This window comes from Primulina huaijiensis, chromosome 8 (genome assembly GCF_012295235.1).
Source record: "Primulina huaijiensis isolate GDHJ02 chromosome 8, ASM1229523v2, whole genome shotgun sequence".
Taxonomy (NCBI): domain Eukaryota; kingdom Viridiplantae; phylum Streptophyta; class Magnoliopsida; order Lamiales; family Gesneriaceae; genus Primulina; species Primulina huaijiensis.
Genome location: NC_133313.1, coordinates 19,787,251 through 19,808,795, shown reverse-complemented (window position 1 = coordinate 19,808,795; position 21,545 = coordinate 19,787,251). Strand labels below are relative to the sequence as shown.

The 21,545-nt window shown below is 31.0% G+C and overlaps 2 protein-coding genes and 1 pseudogene across 2 annotated transcripts; 2 read left to right on the top strand and 1 right to left on the bottom strand.

Moving 5' to 3' along the window:
* Positions 1 to 2,284: 2,284 nt before the first annotated feature.
* On the bottom strand, positions 2,285 to 4,422 carry LOC140983232 (probable cysteine protease RD19D). Its single transcript, XM_073450189.1, has 4 exons — positions 3,883 to 4,422; positions 3,296 to 3,415; positions 2,969 to 3,212; positions 2,285 to 2,697 (listed from the first exon to the last, which is right to left on the bottom strand). Exons 1-4 carry the CDS (start codon positions 4,363 to 4,365, stop codon positions 2,423 to 2,425), a joined length of 1,122 nt encoding a protein of 373 aa, XP_073306290.1. The 5' UTR covers positions 4,366 to 4,422; the 3' UTR covers positions 2,285 to 2,422.
* Positions 4,423 to 6,353: 1,931 nt separating this feature from the next.
* LOC140982153 (uncharacterized) lies at positions 6,354 to 7,004 on the top strand. The gene is made up of 2 exons (XM_073448569.1): positions 6,354 to 6,431; positions 6,513 to 7,004. The coding sequence occupies exons 1-2, from the start codon at positions 6,381 to 6,383 to the stop codon at positions 7,002 to 7,004; spliced, it is 543 nt and encodes a 180-aa protein (XP_073304670.1). The 5' UTR covers positions 6,354 to 6,380.
* Positions 7,005 to 15,963: 8,959 nt separating this feature from the next.
* On the top strand, positions 15,964 to 16,931 carry LOC140983515 (zinc finger protein ZAT5-like; annotated as a pseudogene).
* The last annotated feature ends 4,614 nt before the right edge of the window (positions 16,932 to 21,545 follow it).

Genomic DNA, 21,545 nt, shown 5'->3' with positions numbered 1-21,545 from the left:
AATCCCATTTTGTAAATATGTGTGCTTCAGAAACCATTAAACATAATCAACGGAAAAACAAAAGAAGGGTAAAAAAAACTTGAACATCCTAAGTGGATACACTTTTGAATAAACTCAAGGATTAGAAAGTATATAATAGTATACAAAAACTTATTTGTTTCTTAGATCAATTTTCTAACACAGATTCCAGAACCGATCACATCCATAAAAAGTATTACTTTTATGTCAAAAACATTATTTTCACTATAGACCGGTTCCACCTTTGACATGAATATAAATATGTGATATATCTCCCACGAGAAACCACTAATATTTTTTTGCGATTAAAAGAATTTATTATTTGACTGTTTATATATGTATAACTTTAATTTGTTATCGGTGGGAATTAAATCCAATCACCAAATTAAAGTTTGAGGAAATAAATTAATTTTAAAATATTTAAACTAAAATTACAAATTTTAATAATAATTCATCACTTCCAATAATTGTCTTATTTTGCTAATGATTCACGTGATGGGCTAGGAGTGTCTTCTTGCAAGTTGCTAGGCCCACCTAATTTACAAGTTTCAAATTTTTAGTGGCTCAGTTAATTGACAAGTGGTTTTAATTTTTTTTTTTTTTTAGTTGCTGCTAGTTGCTCATTTAAAATCTATTATTATTATCTATTTTTTGACCTAATTTCTACACATGCTTCAATGTTATAATAATTTTATAAATATCACAAATATTATATAATATTTATTTATTTTATTATACATCTGCAACGCGTGTGCACGACCACTAGTTTTAACAATGAACCACGCAACTCAAAATATGCAATCATTTAAATATTTTGTTTTGATCTATTGTTGTTTTGTCAACATTTTTCTTCGACATTTGAGATATTTTTTATTAAATCAAAATTCCGCCTTAACTTGTTGAAATCCAAAAACTTGGAAGTTATCAAACAAAGTGATTATTACACTACAATTGGGAGTTAACTTCTGTTTACCAAAATTGAAATCGAGATAAATCTTAAAATTGATAAAATAATCATTGTTTATGATACCTCATGGATGAGACCACTACCCCTGACACATCTCTAACTCAAATGGAAGACATGCCTATCAAAGACCCATGTATTCTCCTATAAATATCAGTTGTGAACATATGATCAGGGGATTTTCTCTATATTGTTTTCAGCAACACCTTTAATTGCTCTTCACATATATCCTAAGTCTCTGACTTGAGCGTCGGAGGGATTACGCCGGGACACCCTCCCGGCCCCCTTCTAACGGTCTTATTCGTGATTTCAGGCTCAGGATAATTTCGAAACCTACGTCTAGACTAGTGACACTTGCTAGAATCGGACCATAACTTTCCCGTGACTGTCAGTTTACTTCATTTGAAATACAGAAGTTATCAAACAAATTGATTATTAAACCAAAACTTAGCGTTAACTTCTGTTTATTTCAATTGAAATCTTGATAAAACCGAAAATTGATAATATGTTGATTCATGTTTAATTGAATCGAAATCCAGAAATTATCAAACAAAGTGATTATTACACCAAAATTTTGCCTAACTTTATGCTTACTTCAATTGAAATACAGAGAAATCCAACAGTTGCTTCTTTTTGTTATAAAAATGATTATAATAAAAATATTAATATTAAAATCATTTAAGCTTCATTTGATAAATACTTATAAAACACTTTTGTTAAAATTTTTTTTATAAAAAAATTTATTTTTTTATAAAATATTTTAAAAATAATTTTAAGAATAAATATGTATTTGAATAATTATTCTATAAAAAAATTTAGAATTATAAGATGTTTGATTATTTTAAAAACAACTCTTAATTGTTCTTCAAATGAACAACCTTTTTAAAAAATATTTTTCAAAATCGTTTAATAAAAATCTTATCTAAGCACTTTTTAATTTTTTTTACTTATAAACATTAAAAATAATTTTAAATACTTGTCCAAACGAACCTTATTTATCAAACAATGTCGACTTCTATTTTCAGTTTAACTTCTCACTTTTGTTTTCAAAACTCAAGTCACTGGACAAAACTTGTGTGAAACGATCTCACAAATCATATTTTGTGAAACAGATCTCTTATTTGAGTCATTTATGAAAAATTATTATTTTTTATTGTGAATATCGGTAAAGTTGACCCATCTCACAGATAAAAATTCATGAGTCCATCTTACAAGAGACCTAATCCAAGCACTAATAGAAGTTTAACTTTTCACTTTTGTTTTAAAAAATACTCTATAAACTAATGGCACACCCTCCTTAAGTGGAATAAAAATATTTATATACTAAAACATTTATTAATTACTAAGTACAAAGGATAAGATTGCATCCAGAAAATGAAACAAGCCAAAGTACCAATTCTCCTTACATTATTTGAAACCACCTATTCAACCAAGGGTCAACTACTGGGAAGTTTGTGTCACCACAGCAGAAACCATGGTGTTCATACCACACATGCCATGCCCTCTACACAGGTGATAGTAACCGTGTTCACCCCAGCGCCGCCCCCATGAGTTCTTGATGATCCAGTATGGCTTGTAACCTAGTCGAAGGATTGAGTAACCTCTCGCGCCATAGCCAATGAGGAGCACGCCGTGGTTCAGCCACTTTTTGCCACAGATTAATGGGCATGATACGCCACCAATGTAAGTTTGCATGAACACAGCATTGATGCCAACTGCATAAACATATCCAGATCGATCAAATTAAGTTCTCTTTGTGCAAGAACATGTAGATTTTAATATACCAATATTAAAAGATTCTATTACCTTAATAAAATCACAAAATAATTCACTCCACATTATAAGTTAAAATCTGTGCTAATCGATAGAAATTCCAAATACTATATCTTTTTGAATTCAAATCTTTCAATTCCAAAGCTTACACAAAAATTCTAGGAGAAAATATATAAGGGACCGAAACTAGGAGAATGATCATATAATGTTTACCAGCAAGCGGGCCATGATGGACCAAATAAGCAGCAATCTGGTTTTCATTTATAGGAATGTTGGTGAAGTTCACGACTTTGACAGCGACTTTATCAGGTCGAAACCTGCATTCGCCACGCTTCTCAGTATAGGGATACGAATCCTCATCTTCTATGCCTCCAGCCTCGATCAAATACTTGTAGGCATTCGTCATGAGGCCCCCCGAACATCCGTCATCACAAGCTCTCTTCTCCTTAGCATCACACTTCAACCAAACACATCTTAGCATGCATATATTTAATATATAAATGATCTATATACCGCGGTGTGTGCTTGATCGACTCTCACCGCGTGATCGCAGTCAACAAGCTGTTGCTCACTGAGATTCAAGAGCTTTCCTGTTGCTATGAAATTTGCGCCTTCAATCGCACCTGTGGTGCTAAATGCCCAGCATGAGCCACACTTCCCCTGTGCGTAGGAAATCGAATAGGTTTATCACCACGGAAGGGAAAGTATTATTATGATAACTTTCAGATTCTTAGCGACTTAGCGTATTAGTTCTGAATTTCATGTCACAGTAATTTTCAGCTCCCTTCCATCTTTGATATTCCATAAACTTCAAATAAACATTTTCCTCAAGCCAGGGAAAATCACCTTCTTGTTTTATTGTTTAATCTTCTAAAGTCATTGTCACCTAACCGGGCCATTTATTGATAGCCTAAATATATATTCATATGTTCCTCTCATAAGTTTTTCCCAGGCGCAACCACACAATTTTCACTGAATTCAACCAAAAAATTAAGAACAAGAACAAAAGAATATGAGGCTTAGTTCTAATATACCAATTTATACGTCCGATAATATATGCATTCCAAATCTAATAAATTTACCAAATTTTTTGTTTAAATAGCTGGTTTCTAGAATTAATCACCCACCTGCATCTTGACGTCAGTAACAGCACCTAGCTCTCTCCAGTCAAAACTCTCCGGTAAACCATCAACCTCCAACTCCGGCGCCGCCTCTCCATTACTCAACAGGGTGGCGGCGCCAGCCTGGCCTTTTACACCCATGTACATAGTCTCAAACTCATCCTCGGACAGGTCGGAAAACTGGTTTACACCGTGGATGGCGGTGGGGTCCATAGCCTGGTGCTCGGCGGCCTTTATCAGGTTAGCAGCGAAAACACCGAGGCGGCGCAGGTACTCCGCTCTAGTAGGATATTCTTTCCCGTACTCCAGCATGAAATTCTTGAAACGATGCTCCGCCGCCGTCCCCACGAGGTGGTGGTTAGCCATGTAATTATCCGTGACTTGGAGGATTTTTGGGTAATCTTCAAGGTCAGCACGGATGGTCAGTGCGCAGGTTAAGAGTGCAACAAACACCGAGAAGATCAGACCTCCTCCTCCTCCACCCTTCATAGCCAAGTAATGTAAACCGCAGGGCGCACCTATCTGCTCCGCCTCTTTGTTTGCTGGTTTTGCCGAATTTGAAGGAATTAAATAGCAGTGGCCAGTGGTGGAAGTCAAAGGTTGAAGGAGGTTAAACGGTGAGCTTAGTCTCTTTTATGCCCCTACCTCATTTAATTTTTTTAATTTTGTTTTATTTTTTATTTTATTTTATTTGAAAGATTTATTTATTTTGGGTGTCATTTGGGCTTGATCATAATTTTTTGATGTACTATTTATCATCTTTACTAATATCCCAAATATTATTATCCTATTAGATTACATGTTTTTAAAGTAATTTATTCTTATTATTTGATTGTTTTGTTTCGATTTTAATATACTTATTTTTTTAATTAACCGTATTATAATTTTAAAATATTTAATATTAAATCCCATTTTACAGATAAATAGAAATAATAACATAACATTACATGAATTGGATGATTTTACCCTGCTTTTTTTTTGTACGAGTTCGAGTATTAGGATTAAAAAATAATAAAAATAATAATAATAATGTATGTTAATCAAGTTTCTCTCGAATGTCATGCAAAGAAATAGAAAATTAAAGAAAATGATAAAATAGGAAAATTGAAGATGAGGGGTAAATATGTAAATTAGTATGCATGGATAATCCGACATGCAAGGCCGTTCGCTCCGCTTACAACACGTGTATAAGCCCTAACGACATGCTGCTATTTCATTCCCACGTGTACAATTTTATTTCGAATTTTTTTATATCTTATAAAATATTGTTGTTTGAATTGTTTCTTTAGGAAAAAAAATATAGGTTTAATAAATGTTTAAAATTTAAAATTGAATTGAAAAATTTTTAAATAAAATTTATCCTAATAAAAAGAGAATATAACATAGTGAGGGTAGAAATGTAAAATTCTGACTTAAACAGCAAAAGGGCCATAGGACGGACGGGTATCGACTCGATCTCACCACTAGTTATATTTATATTAAATACAATTGAATTTATATTAAAAAGAATAATAAATATTATTTTATTAATTAGTATTGGTTATTAATCGATTTATATATTATGTTTGAGGATGGTACGTTAGATATGTTATAAAATATACAAAGATAATTTGGTCATTAAATGACATTCAAATAAAATCTTTAAAAATTTTAGTTTACAAGATTTTTAAAAAATTTATCGAATAAAATTTCAGAGCTCATAAGTTCTTATCAAACCCATTCTAAATCAAGATCATTAATAATTTGTTTTGGCCATTTATACGAGGTAATTAATGGAGTTGAATGATAAAAGATGTTATGAAATGAGTATATTCGTCACTTTGGTATTGTAGACATAAGGGATAAAACCTAAATAATCATTTTGTTGGTGAAACATAATTAGATTTAATCATTTCATGTGTTTATTGGATAACATTTTCTCCCATATTTGGATATGAATAGGTCTGTTGTAAGACAGTCTCATGAATCTTTATCTGTGAGATAGGTCAACTCTACCGATATTCACAATAAAAAGTAATACTCTTAGAATAAAAAGTAATATTTTTTCATAGATGACCCAAATAAGAGATCTGTCTCACAAAATACGACCTGTGAGACCGTCTCACACAAGTTTTTGTTTTTAGATATCCAAATTGAAAGGTGTAATAGATTTATACAATTTTCAATATATTTTCTAATGTACATAACAAACGGACAATTTTAAGTAAAACATGTTACATATGTACTAATTAAATGAGAAATTTCTCAACAAAATTCTTTAAGATAAATTCAAGTCATCCACAATTTTCATTCATGGGTTAAATCACTTTCACAGTTAAAAGGTTCAAATTTGTGTACTAAGAATCTAGCAGTATAAAGTTGAGCTACCTGCCCTTTCCATGCTTTTGACCTTTTCTGTTTCTCTCCAATCATATCTATGTCCCATTTTATTATTACAACAAACTACCTCTTGTAAGAAAGTGTAACTAACAACCTCATTCACATTCTGCTCTGTTCAGACCAAGATGGAAGAACAATGCAGTCCTCTTAATTGTGTTTACTACTATCAAGAAGAGGTGAGTCAACAATTTCATGCATTTTCGAGTTTTCGATCGAGCGTAGCAATCCATTTTTGTGCTTTTGTTTATGTTCTTTAGGGGATTGAGGAATATCTGTACTCAAGATTGGAGCTAGAGGCGGCCATCCTAGCTGTTCACCAGGAGATTTCAAGAAAAGACGACGAGATTCTCCAACTCAAAGACCTGCTGGCGAACATCCTCAGAGAAAGGGACGAATTCCAAGCAAAATGCCAAGCACTCGTGTCCGACAACCAGCAGCTCTTGCAGCAAGTGGCGCAAATGAAGACACAACAGCACTCCACCTCGGACGACGAAAACATGTCCTTGTCTCCCTCCAATTGCGGCGACTCGACGACATGGTCACCTTCTCAGGTGGTGCCATCATCGTCGAGCGACAAGTGCTGGCCGTGCGAGAAGCCGTTGCCACAGAACGGCAAGTTCTTGCAGGCGGTGATGAAGGCGGGACCCCTTCTCCAAACTCTCCTAATTGCGGGGCCGCTTCCCCGGTGGCAATATCCTCCGCCTCCGCTCAACTCCACCGACATTCCACCCGTCTCAATCTCCCCCTAACACCTCCACGCCAACTTCTGCTGAGCATTCTTGTCTACTAATTGACTATAACTACAATAAACCGAAGCTTTTTCTTAGGTACTAAACATCTCGAAACTAATTCATGAGAGAAACAAATGGGCTAGCTTAATCATCTCTAAGAGTCAACGGAGCCTTTGAATCATTTTTTCCATAAAAATATATTATTATGCAAGTAAACTTGACTGCACAATTCCCTTTTCGCTAGGTGGAATATACTGTAGCTGGTCTTTTATTATTGCGAGGTATTTATTAATATCCCAACGTTGTTTAAAAAAAAGTAATTTTAGGAATATGTTGTTTTTTAGTAACGGATAATATCAGATATTGGGTGCAAATCTTTTCTTTTATAATGTAAGAATATTGCATCTAGTGGATCTTGGTAGATTATGATGTTGAAGACCGTCATGTAATCATGATTTATTTTAATAGAATTAAAGTTGTTGCTTTTGTCAAATTTTATTTTCATTTCTCGCTTTGCTTAAAGTAATGGCCGATTTATTATATATAATATAATATGGCGTTAGCCAAACAACTTAACTAAAGATACTAACCAATTTTACCTTACATATTGACCTGTGTCTCCCATATCGTTGTACGATACTATTTTTTTAATTATTACTTACATGGGAGGGGAATCAAACATCTAATCTGAGCAGGATCGGAGGTGAGACCCCCAAATGGGCTACAAGCCAAGTCTCCTTAGGATGGTGTTTTGGGAATATTAAGAATGTCAAAGAATCAACCTAATATATATGGTAGTCAAAAAATTTAATATAATGTTTAACTTCACATTGTACCAATTTGAGCATTTATTATGAAATATGAGTCAATTATATTGAATTCTACATCTTAAAATTTTATCGCAAAATAAATAAAATCATAATTGAGTAATTTATCGCCGTATATGATGAGTCCGAAGAAAGTTAATTTAAAAAATATCAAAAATACAAAAACAAAGCCCTAAAATGATTGTTTTGAGATTAAAATAAAAAAAAGAGGCATGAATCTACCTATATATTAGACGAATATTAATTATTCCAACCCTAAACTTTCCGTTTTCGAAATATATATACAACAATAAAAAAAATTTAAAGTGCAATATTCTTATACATTTACTTAGGCATAATTTGGTACACATGATATGATAAACATGTGATATATAATATAAGGATAAGTTAATGATATATAAGATGTAGGATATTATATTTAATATTTGGTATGATTTTAATAAGAGTGATTAAATTTATATTTAGATTGTAATGACAAAATTAACCTTAATCGAGTGATACTAATAATTTTATTGAGATTTATAAAAATCATTTATATAATTATCTCGAGTTCATTTATATAATTATCTCGAGTTCATTTATATAATTATCATATTATATAATATATAAAAATAAATAAAAATATTTATTTGATGGGACGGTGAAATGAGAGAACGATATGGTTTAAGATTTTTATATATTGAGGATAATTAAATCATTTTTGGTGTTTTTTATCTTTAAATTAAAATTATCACATGTCATAAAAAGGATATATTATCCTTGTATAAAACTATTTATCATCATGGGCTTTCTAAAAAGGTATCAAACGTGGGATAATGAGGATTATTTATCAATCCCTCTTTTATCTCATGTACCAAACTATACCTTAAAGAAATTCAGATCATCCAAATGGATTGACATAGAGATTGAATGAAGAAATTGAACATTGGATTTCCTCTATTAATCCAATCCACCAAATTAAATACCACAAAAACTAATGTGGAGCGGTCTCACGAGTTATTTTTGTGATAAATATATTTTATTTGGGTCATCAATGAAAAAATATACTTTTTTATTGTAAATATAGGCATGATTGACCCGTCTCACGAATAAAGTTCCGTGAAACCGTCTCACGAATAAAGTTCCGTGAAATCGTCTCACAATAGACCTACTCATTAAATACATCCATCAAAATGAAACCTAATACACCATTTTAATGAGAGGATTTGGATTTCAATTTCTTAACACAAAATCCTCTCAAATTATTTGGCTATTTTCACATTCATGGACTTCCATGCATTTTCATCTATTTCAAATCATTTTTTGGGTAAGAAATTTGAGTGCTACAAAGTACTTTCATTTTCATTACTTAAAATTGTTCTTCTATTACCGTACCCAAAATTATAATTTTTACTAATTATAATTATATACTTGATTTGATTTGATTTTATTTTATTTGATTGATACCTAAAATTTGTATATTTGTGACATAATATAAATAATATGTACATATAACGGAGCAGATATGATTTTAGAGTAAAGACAGAACAGAACATATTCAGACAGAACAAAATCACATATGTATCAACATTCACCATTATGGAGCTTTTGCAAATGATTTTAGAGCAAGGAGTGTACACATCTGAGATACTTTATCATCATTTTAGGAGCGTAAGACGAGTCAAATCTTATTGTGTTCGTATTTACTCGATACCTACTAATATTCATAACCTTTAAATTTTGGTTTTTCTGTAGGTTTGGATTTGACATGTACACTTCAAAACTGAACCATATACATTACGGTTTTCACATTTATATGCAAAAAAATTTATATTTTGGTTCGATTTTTTGTTTCTTCGATTTGGATTTACGGTTTTTTTATTTAAAAATATTGATATATTCGTTTTATTATTATTATTATTGTCGTCGTTGTAATAATAATAATAATAATAATAATAATAATAATAATAATAANTATTGGATATCGAGTAACATTTCTATGGTAGATATTGAAATAGTAGACATTACCCAAAATTGTTCTTCTAATTTCTATGGTAGATATTACCCAAAATTGTTCTTCTAATTTCATATACAAATTATAATTTGCATACCTAATTTGAGTTATTTGATACCTAAAATTCGTACATTTATGTTATAATAATTTCATTTATATGTACATATATTGTCCTAAAAATTGTAGCATTTCATATCTGAAAATTATAATTACAAAGCTAATTTGAAAGTGCATATGGGCTTTCCGCAGCGTGCATATGGGCTTTCCGCAGCGCGCATTGCACGCTGCAAAGTTGCAAGCTGTTGAAAGTTCAAGATTATCCGCGACATACATGTGCACGCTGTTAATACTATTATTCACGGCGTGCATATGTACGCTGTTAATACAGTTATCCGCGGCATGCAATGTACACCGTTTATGAGTTTGAACATATAAATATTAGCGAAGGATTTTTAAAAACTGTCGTTAATTAGCGACGGTTCATAAACAAAGCGATCGTCGCTAAATTAGCGACGGTATTTTAACCGTCGCGCATTTAGCGATGGTGTTTAAATTTAGCGACGGTCATAGCACCGTCGCTACATTTAGCGACGGTTTAAAACCCGTCGCTAAAGTTTTAGTAAAAAAAAATTTCTTTTATTATTTAATAAATTTAAAAAAAAATTATAATACATCTTTGATAACTAACACTTAAAAAATTAATCAAAATTGAAACAAAAAAACCTACTTAAATCGAAACCAAAATCGTATAAGAGATAAAATTTAAAATGTTGTAAAGTAGTGTGGAAGAAAATGAAATGGAAATCGGATATTTATAGATAATTTGCGACTACTAGCGACGGTTAATATAGAACTGTCGCACATAGCGACGGTTTAATATTAAACTGTCGCTGATTTACGCCATTAGCGACAGTGTAAAAATTCCGTCGCTATTAGCGACGGTAAAAAATAAACCGTCGTCGATCTTATATCGGTAACGGTAAACAATAAACCGTCGCAATTATTACATTAGCGACGGTTTTAGTAAATCCGTCGCTAATTTAAAAATTCGAACCAATTTTCTGCAGCGTGCTAATAATATGCACGCCGTGAATAATACTATTGACGGCGTGCAATTAATGTCTAAACACGACTTTTTTTAAAAAAATGATTTACTTTTAACAGCGCACATAAACATGCACGCTGTTAATAATATTATTTACGGCGTACCTTTATTGTGCGCTGCGAAAATTGCATAGGTTATCCGCAGTGTGCTTTTACTGCACGCCGTTAATAATACTATCCGCAGTGTGCTTTTACTGCACGCCGTTATTTCTTTCAATTAGTGCAACACTATTAACAGCGCACGTATGGGTGCACGCCATGGAAAGTAGTATTCGCAGCGTGCGTTTAATGCACGCTGTTGATGAAGTGCTGCGGAAAATCATTTTTCTTATAGTGTTTCTATGGTAGATATTGAAATAGTAGACATTACCCAAAATTTTTCTTCTAATTTCTATGGTAGATATTACCCAAAATTGTTCTTCTAATTTCATATACAAATTATAATTTGCATACCTAATTTGAGTTATTTGATACCTAAAATTCGTACATTTTTGTTATAATTTCATTTATATGTACATATATTGGCCTAAAAAATGTAGCATTTCATATCTAAAAATTATAATTACAAAGCTAATTTGATTATATTGGTAATTAAAATTTATATATATTTTGACATGATTTCAACCATATATACATATATATGATATTCTAATTTGCATGTCTGACATGATACCGAAAATTTGTATTTTTATCAATTTTCAAATTTTGACCCAAAAAGGTCAAGGAGCTTAAATATAAAAATGTATGAGATAATGGAGTTGAAAATAAGTTTTTCTGACATGATGATTAAATCATGATTGATGTTTGGTGTCAGTGACTGAATCCTAAATCATGTACATTTTTCATTTTTGTTCTTATTGTCAACAATTCACGATTTTAGTCTATTAATTGTCATTTTTTCAATATAGTTTTTTTTACCAGATTATTGATGTTGAATCGAACACATTTGCAATATCCATCATCGTGTCCGTAGATTTTCGTGTCACTTGTAAGGAATTGTGATGTTCGACAAATACCAGAATAATAAAAATATCAGACTAGGATGTAAAATCACGAATTTGTGTTTTATCAGAATTAGGTGTTGTGCCAGATGTTACAACATCTCGGATAACATGCAGCGGAATATTATATTTTGTAACACAAATTTACGTTAAATAATCGATGGACAAGTTTAAATATGCACAAGTATAAATACTTGTGCGGTGCGGTGTCTTATGGCAAAAATTAATCACTAGAAAACCAAATCGTTTACACAAAAACCTATCACTAGTGATCTCTACGAAAATCAATTTCCTCAATACTTTGAGAAAACAAATGCTTTCTAAAATAACCAACAATAATAAAACTTAAACAAGAAAGCAAAAACGTAAGCCCAAAAGTAAAATCAACGAAACACGATCTTCAGTCAACTTCGTTACGGATATTGTCTGAAGATGTTGGCAACATTCAAGGCAACACTCGGTATCTGCATTTTTCACAACAGCACGTCCCTTGAAGAAATATTTCTCTGAAATCTATTACGCGCACAAGTGCGTGTATATTTGATCGAGAGAAGAGAACACCACGAAAATCTCTCCAATAAAAACTCTTCCACGAAAACTCTCTACCACGAAAAACACTCCACGTAATTCCACGAAAAATTCCTTCACAAAAAAAAATCTCCCACAAAAATCAACTCACGAAAATCTCCACGAAAAATAACTCTCTACGAAAACTCCCAAGCACACGCAACAATGTCCTTGTCTCTCTTATTTATAAACTTCATCTCTCCTAGAGTTTATCTCCACAAGGAAACCTATTCAACAAGAAAAGTAAGAGTTTAATTAGAAATAAACTCTTTTAAATATTGATATCAAATCACAATAATATCTCATTATCAAGAATAAAATCCTAGCATATTTATCTCATTAGTTAGAAATGCAAGATTTCATTAAATATCATGTTATCTAGAAAGTCAAAACATATTTAATTATTCAAAATCATATCATGATATTATTTGCATAATTATCTCATTATCTAGAAATGCAAAATATTATATGCAATCAAATCAACAAGGAAATACAATAAATTAAATTAAGAAATTATTAGGAAAATATATTTCCCTTCATATATATTTATATCGATTTTCAAATTTTGACCCAAAAAGTTCAAGGATCTTAAATATAAAAATATAAAAATATATGAGACCATGGAGTTGAAATTAAGTTTTTCTGACTGGAGGATTAAATCATGATTGATGTTTGAATCCTAAATCGTGAGGATTAAATCATGTACATTTTTCATTTTAGTTCTTATTGTCAACAATTCACGATTTTAGTCTATTAATTAACATTTTTTCAATATAATCTTTTTTACCAGATTATTGATGATGAATCGAACACATTTGCAATATCCGTCATCATGTCATTAGATTTTCGTGTCACATCATCTTTTTTTTTGCGTTACGTCATCATTTTCCAATCATATATATCAATGCTCCAAAAACAAAAAGAGTGAAAATCAATAGAGTAAAATCGTGAATGGTCCCACAAAATAATTTTTCCGAAGTGCATAGAAATTTCAAAGAACCATTTGGCCCAAAAGATTTATGTATGTATAATGATATAGATTGCACCGTTTTGTATTATCAAACATTTGTTAAGCATTGACACAACCATCGATCTATATTCTAAAATCCCAGCCGCTCCGTTGCCTACCACGAATATACTTTTTTAAAATCATGCGGAGGATTGGACGTAGAAAAGTAAATACCTTCTTCCGCTGCTACCCAATAGCAAAGATGATTATGATTGCACGGATGATGTTTCCATTTTGAATTAAAAACTTCGAAAGAGATGCACTTCGTCTCCCACCACAGATGACAAGAAAACAAAGTAGTACTCCAATAATTTTCACAGAAATGAAAATTAAAATTTTGAGCCAGCGTAAGATTATGATACCCGAGATCGTTGTTTCCAGAGTAACAATGGATGAGCAATGGTGGAGTATTTGGGTAGAGCTGGTTGGAGATGTAAACTCTGTATTTATGAGTTAAAAAACATCTGAGTTTGTTGTCTATGGATCTTGCATGTACAAGGTTAACCAAAAGCAGAAGAAATAACCAAGTGTATTTGATCTCTGAAAAATTCATGGTGCGTAGATACTCTTAGTGATCATACGTTTCAATTCTTCAATTTATAAAGTTCAATTTATGCAAGATTTCTAATAATTAAATAAAATATTGTAATCCCGTTTATAGTTAAATAATAATAATTAGATGTAATATTTCTAAAATGAATTTTTTTATATTGATCAAGTAATCGTAATTGGATACAAGATTAATTGAAGGTTGATTCGATATAATTTATCATATGTCAAACTGACAACTGTGAATTAAACACGAAATTTGATATTAGATACTTATAAGTCTGACCATAATATTATATTTACTTATGGGATGAATCCAAGTTAAATTTTTTTAAATTAAGCGATTCTTTAAATCTCAAAATTTTTTAATGAATTTTGGAATCAGATTAAGTTTTCATAATAAAATTAAAAATATTTGTTTTGTGAAAACTGCCAATCATTCCTACTAAATCCAGTACGTACTTTGATAGGAGTATTAATTATCGGTTGGTTTGGTTTGCTTTCGCGAAATTTATTTCGGTTTTTTTATTTTAAAATATATAATTCGATATCTGAATCGTTTTTCTTCGATTTGTTTCGATTTTCTACTATAACGATTCGGTTAGTTCCATTCGGTTTTGTAACTCTCTCATTCTACAACTGATCAAATTGTACCAACACGGATCTTTTCAGCGTACTTATGTCCTCACTTTTCAGGGATACAACTAGCCGTGGTTTCACAATTCTCTGTGATTCAGGACATTTTTCTTTATTCGAGCTTACCCTAATTTGCCTTATTTTATGCACCAACATTTGTTGATGATAATGTCAAAAATCATGTTAATTATAAACTCTCAATGTATGTTCTTTTAATTTAAACCATACGAGTGTCCAAGATAATATTTTGAATGTCAAAATAAAATTTTTAAACTTCCGCTGTTTTTTGGACACAAAAAAAACGATAACTCAACAAAAAATACCATTCAAATCTAAGGCAATATGACAATATTCCCACCATCACCACTCTCTCAATAAGTAATTAAGTATCCTCAATATTAACTTTAGAATATATAATATAATAAGATTTACGTTATACTCACAAGAACTAATTAATTATATTCTATCGCAATGTGGTAGAATTAGATAATAAAATTTAATTATAAGCACTTAATCAAGATCTTGAATTTTTTAAATAAAAATATGTAAAAGAAATTATACGATGATGGTAGAAATTATTGTTTGAATAGAGGACGCTATATTCCTTACGTGCACACACAATAATACATATATTCTCTCCATTCAACAACTTGCATGCCCTCCTCCAAGTGCTTCACGGTTTTGGTCATGCTACTCGTATAGAGTAGTGGTCTTAACCATTCATCACATGATATGTGTACTGAGTCGATAAATTATGATCTCTCATTCAATCATGATGTATGGATGAGTGGTCACGATTCATCACTTCAGTGAAGCCAGAAATATGGTTATGTCCGGACTATAATTTTAATATCTAGAATCTTTTAATATTTTAAATTGATCTACCATGGCTGATATCATATTATTCCAAAATTATACAAAATTTACATATAAATTTTTTTAAAAAAATTTGGCCACCCAGACTTTATTTGTATGTGGTTCTGCCACTGCATCACTCAATACACATATCATATGCTGAGTAGATGAAGAAATTACCTATAAGAGAGCATCTACCAAGCCGGAATTTATTAAATTAGACGAGTAACCGAAGACAAAAGCTCACTCCTGATGCATGCCAGTTACACTGCTAATATTATTATTATACGTTAGTTTTTTGTGGGATGGAGACATGGGGTATCATTAATTAATAATAGTTGTACACTAGCTAGCTATAAAGACATGATTTCTATATATAGTGAATGGAAATGAATAGATACAATTGACTTGTCCGAACTGAAACTCTTTAAATTCACTAAATTATTCAAATAACAAGAACCACCACTCTCTTCTTCTTCTCTCACACGCTGTCGTCTCTGTCTCTCGATCGACCAAATTTGAAATTACAAACAATTGTATCAATTTGTGCATGGTGATGGTGGGGAAGAAGGTAGGACATGGAGGCTACGGTTGGGCCGCCCATGGATTGTAACAAAGATGTTTCTTCCCCTAATGTTGCCAAGGGCAAACGTACCAAAAGGTTGAGACTTCTTTCCCCGATTCCCTTAACCATTGCACCTCCATTTCTTGAAGATAACACCAACAGCCACCGATATCCCAACCCTTCCAGCTCGGAGGAGAGCACCACCACGGAGGAGGAAGACACCGCCCGGTGTCTTATCCTCTTAGCCAATGGCCATTTCTCCCCTACCAGACATCCTCGAGGTCGTCAAATTTCCATCAAAGACAACAAGACCGCCGCGGGTATGTATGCATGCAAGACTTGTGATCGGGTTTTTTCGTCGTTTCAGGCCCTCGGGGGCCACAGGGCCAGCCACAAGAAGACCAAGAACGAGAAGAAATCATCTTCGACGTCATTATTCATTTCCGATGAAGAGGATTTCCCATCTCCGTCCATTTCGTCCTACAAGAGCAGGATGTCTCTCTCCCTGCAACTAAACACCACCCCCAATGCCTCGCCCCGGATTCACGAGTGCTCGTATTGCGGAGCCGAGTTTACATCCGGCCAGGCCCTCGGAGGCCACATGAGGAGACACCGGACCTCTGGGCCGGTAACTCCGTTATCAAAACCTCCATTAATGCCTACAGTTCAGAGCAAAGAATTCGATTTCGAGCTCCGAATCAAACCCAAAAACGAGTTGACCTTGGATCTTAATCTTCCGGCGCCCGAAGATGAGCATCAAAGATGATTTGGCTTTGATTCGAAGCAACAAAAAAGTTCAGAAAGTGGGTAGCAGCTGCTGCAATATGAATCAAAAAGGAGTTCGATTAATCTGCAAATCAAAGCCTGCCATTATTTATTTGGAAGGTTTAATCTTTTTTCTTTTTTTTTTTTTGCAATGCCTTGATCTTCCACATGACAACATAAGTTAATTAAGACACATAAATATAATCAATTCTTTCTTCTTTCTTCTTTTTAATAAATTCAAACGAACTTATTACATTTATTTTTGTTTGATTCTTTTAATGACAGATTTTAATGTTTTATATTTTGGTATATATATCTTTATTTTATATTATTCCTTTTCTCCGATGAGATTATACATAGCTTAATCTATATGTAAACGGGTCGGGCACTTTATTCGGACTGAGATTGCCATAATCCGAGCTCGGGTTAGTTCGATTTACCTCTATAATGGTCTTGTTCATGATCATTTTGTGGATAAAAATATAGAAAACATTATTAAAAAAGGAATGTTTTACAAATAAATAATAAACAAGTAACTTTGTTCTTTTAGTGAAAATTTTATTTAAATTAAATATGTATAGATTAGATATGATGAATTATTTAAAAATATATATATAGAACTTAATTTATTCCAATATTAACCCAACAATAATGTTGTATAACTAAGGAATACAAGTGGTAACTTGGCTTGCAACGACTTTCTTTCGGGAGTAAGTCTCTTGTGAGACGGTCTCACGAGTCTTTATCTGTGAGACGGGTCAATCCTACCGATATTCATGATAAAAAGTAATACTTTTTCATGGATAACCCAAATAAGATATATGCCTCACAAAATATGACTCGTGAGACCGTCTCACACAAGTTTTTGCATTCTCTCGGTTTTGTAAGTCGATTTTCCATGTAGCACCCCATGACTGTTGCATAGGCATCCATGCATTCGAATTCGATGCTTGTAGCTCGATCACCCCGAGGTCGCCATCTCCGTCGCAAATGCTAGATAGTTAGGGTTGGAACGTCCTGTATGATCCTAAACTCGAAATGTCATTATTTCGTGCATAATATGGCGCATTTTCTACCAAATAAATTAATTACCAAATATTTTCAAGAACTATTTGGTTGCCTTGAGAAAATTAGTATCAAACATATACTTGAATCCAAATAATGTCATAAATATGCCAAAATGGCTAAAATACTTGGAAATTTTACATGAGAGTACCATGGCTCGCAATTTTCAAAAGATATGGATATGTTTAATTTGTGCTTGTGTGACATGGGTTGATATATATTTAGCTTTTATAATGTTAAAAAAAATCATTTAAATTATATACTTACCATATGTCTTGATTCGAAAATTATGGCACAAACCGTGCAAAAAGTAATTTGAATTAATCAATTTATGTATGGTAATTTTGACCCCAAGTTAATAACCTTTAAGACCAGCAATCAATTATGACACATCCAATACTAAAATTTTATATTTTTTTATTCGTGATGTGCAATTTTTAGCCAATTTTCCATTTGATATACAATATTATCAAATTGAATTAGTTATTTTATAAAAATATAAATGTTACATGATAATTTTAAATAATTGTTCTTATGTTAAAAAAAAATTCTATAATCATCTTTTTTAAGGGCTTTGAAACCATTATTCCATAAACTTTTTAGGTCTTCACTGGACCATGGATATTTTAAAGTTGAATAATTTCAAATGCACTTGCAACAGAAAGAATAAACTTGACCCATATTAAGAAATTATTATGGGCTCGCCCAAAATATTTTTGTAAATTAATTTTCATTGAATTCCATGTCCATGCTTTTATATAATAATATAATATATAGAAAAATATTTTCAAGTACATCTAAACATAAATATATTTTAAAATTTCTATAATTTAGGTACAGAAAAATATTCTCAATTGTTAAATTTCAAAATAAATATAATACTACTTTTTAAATTTTTTTTTAAAAAAAAATATTTAGTTCAAGTGAATGTGACTTCTTATTATTTTTATTTAATTATTTTGGATGCTCCAAATCATTTAATGTTCAAGCGGATCGGCAAGTGTTGGGTCGCATTATTTTAATAAGAATATAAATATAAATTATAATAAGGTAACTTGCTTTAAAATCCAAATATTAGTTTATGTTCACTCACTTTTAGAGAAAAATATTTTTGCAGTCTATCATTCACAAAAAATATATATATGCACTCCTGAGCCCACATATCTTTTTACCGATGAAAATCAATAAAAAAAATTGTAATTATAATATTAATATATAATAATTGAGTACCTACTGTTTTAAATTTTGTAAAAAAATATATAAGATTTTAAGTTTAAAATCGTAGCATATTTATTAATATCAACAATTGTTAAATTTGTTTGGGTATTCAAATATTACGTATTAGTATCAAATCTTAAACGGTTGATATTCAAATATCATATATTAGTACCATATTTTCATCCAAGAAAGACTTATCATTAATACCAATACTTTTTATACATATTTGGATACTCAAATATCATATATTAACATCAAATTTGAAACAATTGATATTCAAATATCATATATTAGTCTGTATTTTCAATGTTTCTTACATATTTTCATATCAGAAAAGTAATGTGAACCAATAGAACGTAGAAACAAATTTGTTTTACAAGAAAATACAAAGACATTTTTTTCTGACAAGAACTAACCACGAAACCAAATTTGAATTTGAAGATTTAAATTCAATTTACCCTAATAATAAATCATTTTTATTATTATTAATGAGAAGTCCATCGGAGATTTCTTAACGTTCAGGCAATGTAAGACTTTACTTGCACTCATCACTTTTCTTTATAATTTATTTATACATATCTTTTTTGTTTTTGCATGTTGACTGTCACTTTCACAGGTTGTCCCCAAGACATAATCTATTTACTTTCTATTTGTTATTTCTTTAATTAATTAATATACCAATTATAAAAGCTACTATATATAAGTTTGAGTCTCACTGATCATATTATTGTCTCCAAATCATTTTTTATTTTTTACCGTAAATTTTAATTTTTAACAAAATCAAAGTTTGCTGCTACATATCGTTTTTTTGTTTGTCATTTTTTCAATTATTTTTATGATATACTATTAAATACTTTTATATAAGAGTTATTATTTAAAATATATTATTTAATTTATTGTACACGAATATGTTGAAGTTATTAATTGAATTTTTATCATTTTCAGTATATACCAAAATTTATTTTTAAAATAGTTTCAAAAAATATTTTAAAATAAAATATTAAATGATTTTAAACATAATAATTGTTGAAAAATTATTTAAAAATGTGTTAAATATTTGTGTTGAAAATGTGAATGTTGAATGTTGAAAATTAGGTAAAATTAGGTTCTATAAATAGATATCTCATTTGTGAAGAAAATCACAATTGAGTTGAGAGAAAAATATTATAAAGTGTGTAGTGTGATAATTTTAAGAGTTTGAGATTTTTACTTTTTACCGTAAATTTTTACTTTTTCACAACACGTTATCAACACGAAGCTCTAAAAGTCCTCCATATTTTTCCAAGCTCCGAACAGAAGAAAAAGGTAACAAAAGTAATGATATTTATTTTACTGTTATTTATTTATTGTTTATATATGTAATATATAATATAATGTTATTGTTAGAAATAATAAAAATAATTTTTTCAAAAACTTGTTATAAATCCTGGGAGGATGTTAAGACGACATCTCACACTCCCGGTAAGGGATACGACAAGTATAAAAGCCTATAAGGTTTTTAAACAAAATAACTTATGACACCTAATTATAATAATGTGATATGATATACATAATTATTTAAATATGACTAATATTATATACACCATATTATTACCATAAAATTATACAAATACATACATTTATTTTCTTATACACCAACGGTAATAAACGGTAACAAAACGGCTAGTTTTTGCTCTATAAATACAATCTCACAAATACATTCAATCACTCCAACTTTCTCTTCTTCTCTAAAAATTATTCTTCATCAAATTTTCGAAGAAAAAAAGAAGATGGCTTTCACGAGGTTATTTTTAATTATTTTGGTTATCATACTCACCAGTCTTGTATTTATCGGAGAATATCCTCCTCGTGTGTTTTCTTTATTTTTATGAATACTTGTACTTGTAGTTTATCCATTACTTTGTATTGCAATATTCATTAACTAATAAAATGCATCGTAATTTTTAGTACCACCATGGCAAACTTGGCAAAGCTCGAATTCATCGCTCTTGATATTACTGGGAAAAACTATATGCCATGGACTCTTGATGTAGAAATGCATCTTGAGTCATTGGGTCTAAGCGAGACCATTAAAGAAAATGGTATATCTTCATCACAAGAAAAAGCAAAAGCTATAATATTTTTACGACGACACCTTGATGAAGGTTTAAAATGTGAATATCTCATCGAAAAAGATCCCATGGCTCTGTGGAAAGGATTAAAAGAGAGATTTGAACATATAAGGGAAGTTATACTTCCGACCGCCCGTGATGAATGGAATATGTTAAGATTCCAAGACTTTAAAAAAGTCAGTGATTACAATTCAGCGATGTATAGAATAATCTCGCAGTTAAAATTTTGTGGACATGAGGTTACAGAATCGGAAATGCTTGAAAAAACATTTTCCACGTTTCACGCATCAAATA